At 30.7% G+C, this 12,457-nt stretch overlaps 1 protein-coding gene across 1 annotated transcript in view; it reads right to left on the bottom strand.

Annotated features, from left to right (window-relative positions):
• Positions 1 to 12,457, bottom strand: part of LOC129218936 (trafficking protein particle complex subunit 9-like) — a 215,376-nt gene that overhangs the window by 38,989 nt on the left and 163,930 nt on the right. Inside the window, 1 exon segment of the mRNA XM_054853256.1 lies at positions 3,162 to 3,499. Coding sequence (XP_054709231.1) covers positions 3,162 to 3,499 — 338 coding nt within the window.

Below are 12,457 nucleotides of genomic sequence, written 5' to 3'. Positions count from 1 at the left end.
ATATTTGATTCCATTTTAGAGAGTGACAATATTTAAACATCATTAATTATGTGACCCGGTCTTGAAGAAATATTTAAAGCACTGTTTTTCCCAATTCTGATTCAACTACTTTGCTATGCAGAATGCTAAAATTTATTTACATAGTGCATACTTCATGATTACTTTTTCAACAGACAAGGAATTCATCCTAGTTTTAATCGTCCTAATGAACTGACTTTTTTTTACACCACTATATCTAGAATTGTTCATCATAGGATTATCAATTTCTTAATTTAAAGCAACAACAGATGGTAGCAATAATGCTTTTTTGAACAAATGTTCATGACTATCCACCAACCAGCACAGTTTGTTTAAACTATATATTATAAAATATGTCATGTATCATAATTAGAGATGGAAAATTTCTGTAAATTGTGAGGTGGGAGAAAAAAAAGTTTTTTTTTTTTGTTTTTGTCTGGTAAAATTAATTTTTTGCAAATTAAAATGTAGTTTACTAGTTATTTTTTCTTAAGAAACAAAAATAATGTTAAAAATTTAAAAATATATAATCCATCCATATTGATCTTTCTTTTTAACAAAAATATAAACAAAAACTTTAAACCTAAACTAGCACATATATTTGTTTGTTCAAAACATCTAGAAACAATCCAAATTATTCAACTGTTATGTTTGAATAAAACATGATTTTTAAAAATAGTTCAATGAATTTCTTTTGACCAGAAATTAGTTCCTCCCCTCCCCCCAGTGAAAATAGAGATTTCAAATGGAAAGTTGCTTTGCTTTCATTTTAGAGTTACATGCACTTATATATATATAGTATGTGGGTTTTCCTTCTTTGTGGCACACCCATAAAATGAAAACATATCAATTTTTTTACTAAAACATTTCCACTAATTAAAAGTATTTATATATTAATTGTAATAGTTTTAGTGAGAAAAGTAGCAAATAGTACTTTGGTATACGCAAAAATTAAATTACTTTAGATCTTATATTGATAAATTTAGTGTTTTAATGAGGAAAATAGGACAAAAAAAACTTTTTAAATAAAAAAAGCATTTTAAAGTAAATATTGTAAATATATGAATACATGATTTTGTGCCGGAAATATTAAAATGATCAATTTTTTTCAAAAACAAACCTCTTCTGGAAAAAAAGGGAAAGAAAAAATAACTTTTCTACTTTCTGACCGTTCCTATCTCAATTTTTCAACCAATGCTGTTAAAGTCTAAATTTTTATAACATATATTGTGCTTTTTGGAAAGTTTTTTGAATTTAAAAGTTTTGAGACGGTTGTTTAAAAAGAAAATAAACAAACATAGTGAACGGATCAATTTTACGACTGAATTTTTTTGCCATCTTGATTGACCCTTGTCAACACTAATTTATGAGCAAAAGAAATTAAACTATGATAAAAAAAAATTTAGAAATACATTTCAACATAACCACATAGACTGGAATAACAGATTATTTAAGACCTATCACATGACATAAAAAATATGAGAGAAACTACTTCTAAAAAGGACACTTCAAAATCTATCCATAGATTGAATATCCTGTGCAGGCATAGTAGAAATTATGAGTAGTTTATTAGTAATTTATTAGAAGGGTTTGCCCTAGGGTCAGGGGCATGCACAGGAGAGAGGCACCTGTTGGCCCAGGACCTTGTCTGAAGGGGGCCCCAAGATTTTTAAAATGAATAGTAAAATATATGTAGGGTAGTAGGGGTAAACAGTATGGAGAGAGGCCCGTAAAAGTCATTTGTGACTGCCTCAAAATTTCTGTGAAGGTTTTGGCTATGGTGAGAGATTACACCATTCCTACAACTTTTTCAAAAGTGTTACTGAGCAAAAATCCCTTTGCAGTCTGTTTGCCAAATAGTGGACATCATTAAAAAGATCACGAAAATACTCATCTCTGATTTCTCTGTTTCCATACTTACTGTACCAAGTTATTTTCAATGAACAAAAATTTTCTGGGAATTTAGCTAAAGAAATAGGAAGAAAATATTGAAAATAGTTTTCTTCTTTTGGTTTACTGAACAATCAAACACCTATAGAACTTGGAATTAATCTTCGGCTTTGAGTTGCACCAAACAAAATGCATTTTTAAACCCATTTTATGCTGAAGCTGAACCAAAGCAGTTGTCAGCAAGACAACGATTTTTTGACTTTTTTTTGTTACATTTATTAGAGCAATTGAGAGTATTTCATCAACACACCATTTAGTAAGTAATTAATTTTAAAAAATCTTGCCTATGTATTCGGTATTGAAAGAGATTTTGATGTTAATGTCATTTTTAATAAATATTTTGTGCCACATGATATGCAAAGATTTTGTTCTAATAAATTTTTTTTTTCTAAAATGATCTAACTAAGATGGAAAAAAAACTCCTATTTCAATTTTAAAAAATCCCACCTAAAAATTTTGGTCAGGATGGGAGTTTTTTTTCATGTCAAACACAAAACATTTTTTACTACAGTGGAAAAAAGTTCTTCATTCTGCCTATTAATTTTTTTTAGCACATGTCATTCCACTTATTTTGATTAGTTGGAACTTCTGTTTATGGTTTTGTTCGATTTTAGGACTGGTTTGCTTTTCAATCTTGACTGGTTCATTCCTTTTTTCATTTATTTTTTAATTTTTTTTATGGACACCTATTGGCTACTTGAAAATCTGTTGTTTTTGGTATACAACCTTCAATTCTACTTCTTATTATTCAACTTCGTTCCTTGCATGATTTTCATACAGAACACCATTACTACATCTTCATAGATTGGTATAGGGAATCCTTATGCCTCTAAAAATTTCATATGCAATTTGCAGGTTTGTAATGAAGTGCTGTTTTTCTTCATTCCCACTCATAGGTGAATATTATTTTTCAGTTTGAATTATTTTGTTCCCCCCCCCCCCCACACACAAAATTACTTTTTGAAGTATACATAGAGAAAAAATTACAAAAAAATTCAACATTATTTAAACTTTGAAATTATATAAAAATATGAAAATTGCAAAACTTTCTAAAATGCTATATCTAAGGGAAAAGTATGAATTTAAGACAATTTAAATGAAATGATGAGATTATAATGTAACTTATGAACTGTACCATCAAACATTTTATATTTGAGAAAAAACTGTTGACTCCGAAATTGACAGTAACTTACCATTCACCAGCATACATTGTAGTAGAAGCACTGGCAACAACATAGCTAGTATCACCAAGAGATGAAAACATTGAAGCTTTAGGTAGAGATGTAGTAACTTGGATTTGAGGCAACCTTGGAATAACATCAATAGAAAAATATTGTTTTTTTATAGCTGGGATCTCTCTTAACCGGCAGTTGCTTTTAATACCTAACACATGAGTTGTATAACCTAAGATTTGTAGTTCTCCAGAGCTCAGTGGCATACCAAGCAAATTCACAGGGTATGGTCCTGATTGAGCAGGTAATGACAGACAAGCAGGAAAACTTTCAAATGGTATATTGTCAGCTTGAAGGCCCTTAAAGAAAAAAATTTCAAAAGAGAATAAATTCAGGGCAAATTAACAAACACAAGAATACATTTTTACACAGGCATGCAAAAAATATATGAATTCCATACAACCATACATTATTATAAGAATAAAAATCAATAAAGTTATTTGCAATTATTAGTACAGTTGATTCTCTATTTAACGATTTTCAAGGGACCACAAAAAATCGTCCTTAAGTAGAATGCGTTCTTGAATAGAATGCTTTTAAAATTACAATAGAGCATCCAGGACCGTGAAAAGTTGTCTTTAAATAAAGAAAATCGATAAACAGAGAACCCACTGTATTTTTACTGGAGCCATGGGAAAAATTGTGAGCTTTTCTTTCCTTTACTTCAAAAGTTTTTCTTCCAAAAGCTAACAACTTTTACATTGAAAAATAAAGAACTTTTTAATTGACCACAAAATATGGTCCAATTTTTATTTATACTTATCCTTCCAATGTTAAAACCGAATTTCAATGCTAAATAAATAGAGTAGCAATTCTCAACTTCAGGGGCATAGAAGGATTTCAAGGGGGCATGAGGGTATAAAAGACAAAAATAAAAACTATAATTTATTCTACTTTGAGGTCACAAATGAATATTAAAAAACAATGTCAGCCCTATCAATAATGTTGTGAAAATGACTGATTGTGCAAGCAAACCTCACGTGATGCTAGATTACCCTGAACAGGGTTTGTACTCAATTTCAGAAAAAAAATAAAGGAGTTTTGAAGGAGTAAAATGAGATTTTGAAGGAGTACTAATGGGCTGTCATTAAATGATGTTGCACTTTTTTTCAACATATTTGACCCCCTCCCCTTTTGTCACACTTCACCTTACTCCTCCTCTTGTCACATGTCATATTTTTTATAATCATATTGATATAATAACTGTATGGTGTCACTTATTGTCACCCTCTCTCTTCCCCTTGTCACAATTTCATGAACCCGTCTCCCCTTCAAAGCATTGCCCTTTTTACGATATCATAACTGCAATTTACTAAACAATTGTTTATTTAAACACAATCAATTAATGCAGTACATTCTCTTATGTATTTTTGAATAGTTAAATAATGATTAGAGAACCTGACTTATGTTGCTCAGAGTGTGGTATAGAAAAAACAATATAATCATAAAACTTGAAAAAATAGCCAAGCACCATTTAAGCATGTTTTATTTCACTTATGAAATGTCTTTATCATATAATAATATTTTCACCTTAAACTTTTATGACTTCTATGATCAATTTGTAAATCACATCTTTATGAAAAAAATAAATACACGAAATAACTACATTAAATTTGCCCTTATACCTTCCCTCTTGTGACGAAGTTAAGTTATCAATCGAAGTTTATGTTACTGTCATAGAGGAAGATTATGTAGTCTTAAAATAAAAAAGGAGTTTTGAAGGAGTCAAAACCAAAATGAAGGAGTATGAAGGTCCCTTCGGAAAAATTTCTTAAATGAAGGAGTATTGGAGGAGTTTTGAAGGAGCGTACCAACCCTGCCTGAAATTTGATTTTTTTTAACTTTGTGTTTTGAATTTCATATGCTGTAGTAATAATATGTTCAAAATAAAGTTTTGTGTAGTTTTGCAAAATTTTGTGCATGAAATTACCTGTATTTTTACTTAGATATCCTAATCAGCTTCAAATACCTTTTGTATTAACCACACATGGGGGACTTGACCTCATAGTAATAACCTCATATGATGCGTAGGGCGGTTCAAAAAAAATCTATTTTTTAATTTTGGAAACACATTACCTCTTAAAAGTTGTAGTTTGATACCCTCAATTGGGCAAAATTAAAAAAAAATTCTGAGTTAACATCTTCAGTTTGCACATGAGGCTGAAAGATTGAAAATAGATGTTAAAAATTGAATTTTTCAAAAATTTAAAAATTATTTTTTTTTCTAATTGTAATTGTGCAAGAACCATAAATTACCAGCATATAGCGTAGTTTGAACCTAAAAAAAATGTTTTATTGCTTTTACATGAGATCTTTAGTCGCGCATATGTAAATTTCAGATTTTAGGCACTCTTAGCCTAATTCAACTAACATGCATGAATTAAAGGTCTTATACAAAAGCTATAAAAAAATTTTTAGGTTCAAAATTCACCATATACTGATAATTTAGATATTGCACTGTAAAAATTTAAAAAAAAATACTTTAAAAATTCAATTTTTAGCATATTTTTTCAAATTTTCAGCCTTATGCACGAACTGAAGATGTCAACTCTGAATCTTATTTTTTTATTTTTCCCTGCTGGCAAAAATATGAAATTTCAGTTCTTGAAGACAATTCCTAAGGTTTAAGAAAGTTTTAGTAACTTAGTTCATTGTTATTACAAACATTGAAAAACCCGTTGTCTAACCGGCGGATGAATTGTTCCCCAAAGTAGAAACTCTAACTGAATCATGCTTTTGTTTACACGTACGATGTGACGTCACTGTTACTGAATTGAGTAACTTTTTGCTGAGTGCATGAGAACAACTATTTTAAAAGGTTTAACAGTTAAAATATAAACAGTGTTAGATTGTTTCACAGTGACAATTTATGCATGCAATTCGATATATGTGACATCATCCGTGGTGGGATTAAGAAATGTACTTAACTGAGTGCACCCAATCCATCAATCCTTTACTCTTATCTTATTAGTTTTGATGTCGCCGTAGCTGCAGTTTGGTGTGTTCCTGGGAGCGGTGTGCTCCAGTTTGTCAGTTCCACGTTGTCGAGTAGACTTCATTTTTAAAAAAAAATGTAGGAAATAAGTCCGTTGTGCCTGATTAAAAGAGCGAGCAAGATCCATTGGTCACCTTGAGACAGTTGGATGGTGAAGGAAAAGAAAGAGTGAAAGAATGTAGTTTCTTTCACGGAAGTTGATTAGTTGATGTTGTTGGATATAGGCTTCACAAGAGGTTCTAAGGTTCATGCTGGATTAGATTGAAAGGTGTCCTGAGGTCTGACTGGACTGGATATCCAAGTGTAAGGGTTTTTCACTGGATGTAGCAGTTCTTGGTGTCCGAGAGGTCAAGTCTATGCAAGATCCAGCATGGGGGCTGGCCCCAAGTGGTATGGCTGCAATCAGCTTTCACGTAGAATCATATAGATGGATCAGGTCTTCACGTTTTTATGCCAAGTATTAAAGAGGGAATATCCTGAGTGGTATGGACTTTCATATTAAGTATTACCAGGCCTATTCTATTATGTTGGCATTGGACTCAAGGTGGACTAACGTTTGACTAGCCTGTAAATTTTTGTAACTGAACGATACTGTATTTTGAAAAGTGTTCCTATGACTGTTTCTTGTAGGGGTTTTATTTTCAATCAAAATGTTTGTGGGTTATTTACTCTTGTTGATATTACAAGTTTTAAGATATATTTATTGTTTTGACTGGTCAATATGTGTTTTTAATTCCATTTTTCCATGAGCAGATCACTCCACAAATTTTCCCTTGGGCTTGCATTGACCCATTTTAGTTCCTGGAACTTCGGGTATTTCATCCGCAGAAGCACGAGAGACCAACATTCCCCATTTGAGGATATCAAACTGCAACTTTTGAGAGGTAATGCGATTCCGAAACAAAAAAATTGATTTTGTCGAACCACCCTAATGATGGGGCAGAGGGGGAGGGGTGACCTCATGTCAGTAATCAAAGGAGGGAGGAGGAGGGTGCAGAGAAATAGAGAGTGCCTGAAATAAAGCATCTTAAAATGAACTGTACAAGTATTTCAGAGTATTTTATTGCTAGAAATCAAATTAGTATAAAGCCTACAACTTATATCCACTAAAAAAAACTATAACATAGTATTTACAGTAAGATAAATAAATACCTTTGTGCTGAACAGTAAAGTAAGAAAAACAACGTTAAAAAAAGCACAAATTTTTCCAATAACTGTTATTGGCAAATTTGTGCTTTTTTAACGTTGTTTTTCTTACTTTATAATATTTGCAGTGTTACATTTTAGGTTTGAAACATTTTTTAAAAATTTTAATGCAACTGTTTTCACTCATATCTATCTGAAAGTGAAAAAAAAAATCATAAGATTTTTCACCGAACAAATCTGCTTGCCATTCTCTGTATCAGGGAATTATTTGTGCATTCAAATGCACATATAGAAAGTTATTGTTGAAGAAAATTTTGTGTAAAATGTGTGATAGTAATAACAGCTAAGATTTTTTTGAAAAGTCCCGGTGTTTGACATGAGTCTAGATAGCAGAAGCATAAACACTAATTCTGTCCACAACTGTTTCAAGAGAGTTCTTTTTGAAAAGAGAAATGAGCCTTTCAAGAGAGGGATGCAAATAGAATAAAGATTCCTTTTGACTAAATAAGCCTCTTGATCTATTTATATTGAAGGATACTAGCATGTAGCTGGTAATTTAATTACTGCAGATGTGATCTTAGACATTGCCAGTCTTTCGAAACATGACAAAGGCACTGAAGCTAATAAAGTTAACAAATAACTTGAATGTTCAGCTCAGAAAAAGATTGTATTATGACTCTTAACATGCAAAATAAAGTTTTAACTGATTTTTCTAGGAAAATTATTAACATATCTTTCTATTTTCATTTCCAGATCTTTAGTTTTCTGTAAGATTCAGCTGTTTGTTTAGTTATAGGGAATATACACTTACGTTAAGCACTTTTTATTATTATATTTAGAATTCTCCATTCTATGTTGCTTTCAAATGCAAAAGTAAAATTATATTGTAATTTCCTAAACTCCTCAAAAGCAAACACACCCTGTTAACAGATATTAACTTTGGTTCACATTTTGTTGGTGTAATAGCGCATACAGTGAAAAACTTTTAACACAAAACTGAAGGGACTGAACTATCTTTTCATTTAAAAATGATTTTGTGTCAAAGGATTTGCCATTTAACTGTTTGGACCAATATATCATTTCATGCTAAACATTTTCTTTTGTGTTAACTGTATTTCACTGCATATATGAAATACATTTAACATGAAAACAATAACCATGAAAAATAGCCTAACATAAATAAATAAAGGATTCCAGACAGTATACATATTAAGGATATTTAATAAGTTTAGAAAAAGAAAAAATAGTTTGGTTCCCTAAATTGGATTTGCATTTAACTGTTTGGACCGATATATCATTTCATGCTATACATTTTCTTTTTGTTAACTGTATTTCACTGCATCATGAAAATAATAACCATGGCCTTACATAAATAAATATAGGAGTCCAGACAGTATATTAAGGATATTTAATAAGTTTTCAAAAAAGAAAAAATAGTTTAGTTTCCTAAATTTCGTACTAAGCATTTTTCAAACAATCAATTCAATTCTAACCTTTACAAATATCAGAATTTGCAATGCTTACTCCAAATGTTTTGTGGATTATAACGAATTATCAGAATATACCTCAAAACTCAAATTTTGAATTGGTAGCCAATGGCTACCAGATCCAAGCCAAACTTTATTTTAATTTAAATTATTTAATTAATTTTATTCCATTTACTTATTTAGTATGTGTGTATATGTCATTGGCATAGCAAAGAACTTTTCTTATAAAATAATAATTAAAATATATAAGTAAATAAAAAATATTTGAAAAAATAAATGAAATAAAAAGCGAGCTAAAAAATAAAAAAGGAAAAGAGGGTTGAGGAAAAATTTTGGAGGGGGGGAATTGAACTTGGGGGGAACGGGCACCCCTGCCCAGATATTATTTAACACATCTTTTGCAAACTATAATCTGCATTAATTTATCTTTAAGCAAAACACATCACGAAAAAAAAAATAAATAAATAAATAATAATAATATTTTTTTTTCAGCTTTTAAAACTTCTAGAAACATCACAGCTTTCAACCAAAAGACGAGTTAGTTCCTTGATAAAGAAAACAACAAAATACCAAAAGCTTGAACAGAATGTAAAACCTAAACCATTTGCGATTCTACAAAAACATTTTTTTGCTTTTTCAAATGCATGCAAAATTTTATAAAAATCGAAGCCTGAGTGTCAAAAAATGAATAAATAAAAGATCCAGCAGAATAAGAAAAAATGGGTTTCAGCGGTATTCTTTCCACCTTCTCTAGATGCAAGGGTACCATTTTTTTATTTATGTGTTTTATAAATACGATTGTACTTCTCTTTATTTGTTTTGGAACAGACATTTTCCTCTTCTAACTGGTGAAAATGGACAATCTACAACGTGGCGCCATTTTGAAAATGCGGAACGCCATTTTGAAAATTTACCGCCAAACTTAAAAGTAACAATTTTTTTTAGGAGAAATAATGTAAATAAATGGATATGTCCTCTCCTCCAATAAGTTTTATATTTTAAAAAGAGAAAAAAGGAAAAACAAACAATATGATTCAAACAAAAAATTAAAAATCTTGCAAAAAAAATTTTTTTTAGCGATATCGTTTTTACTTTGTCTCGATGAATTTTGACTCAAAGGTGCCATTTTTGTTTATTCATATGTAAATCAAATGTACAAGATTAATTCTTTTCATTTATTTTGGAAAGGACATTTTCGTCTTATCTGGTAAAAAAGAAAATCTAACAATGCGACGTCATTTTGAAAACGCGTAGTTTAAAAATACCGCAAAACGAAGAAATAGCCATTTGTTAAGGAGAAATAAAGTTGAAAAATCAATTTAAGATCAAAAAAACATAATTTACTAAATTGGTGTATGAAATTTGTCTATTTTTACGATCGTGTAAAGAAAGCCGAGTTTTCGAAATAGCAAGTTTTGTAATGAATTTGCCGTCGTGATTGCGATTTTTGTTTCTATTCAAAAGAACACATAGCACAATTGCATATAAATATAATATTTAAAATACATTAAATTGCTTGCATTTCGTGGTAAAATAATTCTTAATGCTTTACGTAGAGACATCAGAAAGAGGACAATACTCCCCGCCCTCCTTCATCCCCGGTGATCTGATAGCAGAACTTTTAGTGGACAAAAGAATTTGGGGAAAGGTTATATGTCAAGATTATAGGTCAGGGAAGGTTGCAATGGCGAATGGTAGCCCCTTTGGCGACTGACGACCGCGAGTTTTGAGCTTTATATCAGACATTCATTATGAGTATTACAGATTACATAAAACTCACATTTTCAATTGTTTTATTTGTTAAAAATTACTCTATAAAATCTGAAATAAATTTGGGTGCTAACATACTAATGGAAAATAAAATTCAACTTTCCAAAAGATAGTCAGTTATTTTAAAGTTTTGTATCTTAGCAAAGGATTAAAACTGACATTGATTTTGACAAGAAGACTAACTGAAACTGCTACTTCATTGAAGACATAAAAAAACATGGTTGTTTATAAAGTGTCACAGATATACTACCATACTGTTTTTTTTATACAGGGGTGTTTCAAAAGGTTGCTGGCAAACTTAACAAGCTGGTGTGTCACTTCATGATGAACAAGATTTACATAGTAACGTATGTTTGCAATTTCAAACGCTGGAGCGCTACATGCAGACAGCACCAGACACTAACGAAATCACAAGGTGTTGCATATTTACTACACAAAGCTGATTTCACACAACATTTTAGTTTTCAAAGAAGGCTTATAGCTGTTGTTAAATTTTCTGCCTTCAGCTGTCACACACGCGTCGCAATGACAACGTACCAACTGTCGCAATAAAGATCCATTCTGACAAGTTTTCACCTATCGCTGCATTGTCGTTGCGACGAGATTATGAGAGCTGGAGAGACTCAAATTTTAGCAACTGCTTTAAAGCGTTCCTTAAAAACTAAAATGTTGTGTAAAACCGTCTTTGTGTAGTAAATATGTGTAATGTTGTGCACTTGTGCATCATTCAGTGTCTGATTTTGTGCGTGTGTAGTGCGGCAGCATTGTGTTTGCGAACACATGTTCCTATGTAAATCTTGATCATGATATGACACACCAGCCTGTTAAGTTTCTCAAAAACCTTTTGAGACACCCTGTATATATATTCACCAATGCCTTTTACAGTTTAGCATTAGACTTTAGGATTCTGATATTCATAAGAGAGAGAAGGACTATACATAACATACATACAAGGGCTATCAACACATTTTTATTTTGTCCCTAGGGAGAAAAGAGACTGAATTCTTTTTTTAAAAAAAAGGGATTGAAAAGGAATCTATGTCTTAAGTTTTCTATGGAAAAATTAGGGATGCCATGATTTTGGCCACTGCACGTATTATTTATGATTGGCCAAATGTTATTGATTAATCAACTGAAAATTATTTTTTGATTAAAATTTCTTTTGTCTAGCACAGCATTTCCCAACCTTTTTTAACCCGTGGATTGGCAAGAGCTTTTGAAAAACTTTTCACGGAAATGTGATGTTTTTCCCTTTTCTTTTTCATCTCTCTTGAAACCATGGGGTTTTTTTTACGGATCAGTTTTTTTTTTTAAACAAAAAAAAAAAAAACTTGAAATAAACACTTGTGTAAAACTTTTTGCATACAGTTGAGGGTTTTTTTTTTTGAAAAATAATAATAACAATAAATAAATTAATGAATATATAAATTAAATTTTTTTCGGTGTTAAAGAACTGTTATAAAAATCTTCAAGTGTTAAGAGTAAGCTAAGTAGTTAGTATAATAATTATAAATAATAAACATTGCAGAAAAATCACAGAAAACAACGAAAATTAATATAAAAGATATCATATAGGACATAATTGTCATAGTATTTTCTTTCTTTCTTTCTTCTTCCGTTTTTTTTTTTTTTTGAGAACGGAAATTCTTTTAACATAAATGAGCAAAAATCGTTGTGGAACGGTCACTGGACTGCCGGTTGAGAAATGTTGATATAGAACAAGGAAATACGCAGAATGAATTTCTTACACCTAACAATAGTTTCTAACTCTAACTGCTATGCTCTCATTTGATTTAAAATTTACAAATGACCATGGTAGGGATGTGGGAATTTTTCAAAAGAAAAAAACACAAATAAAT

The sequence above is a fragment of the Uloborus diversus genome, chromosome 3 (genome assembly GCF_026930045.1).
Source record: "Uloborus diversus isolate 005 chromosome 3, Udiv.v.3.1, whole genome shotgun sequence".
NCBI lineage: Eukaryota > Metazoa > Arthropoda > Arachnida > Araneae > Uloboridae > Uloborus > Uloborus diversus.
The sequence above is the reverse complement of the archived record's forward strand: the minus strand, read 5'-3'. Positions and strand labels throughout refer to the sequence as shown.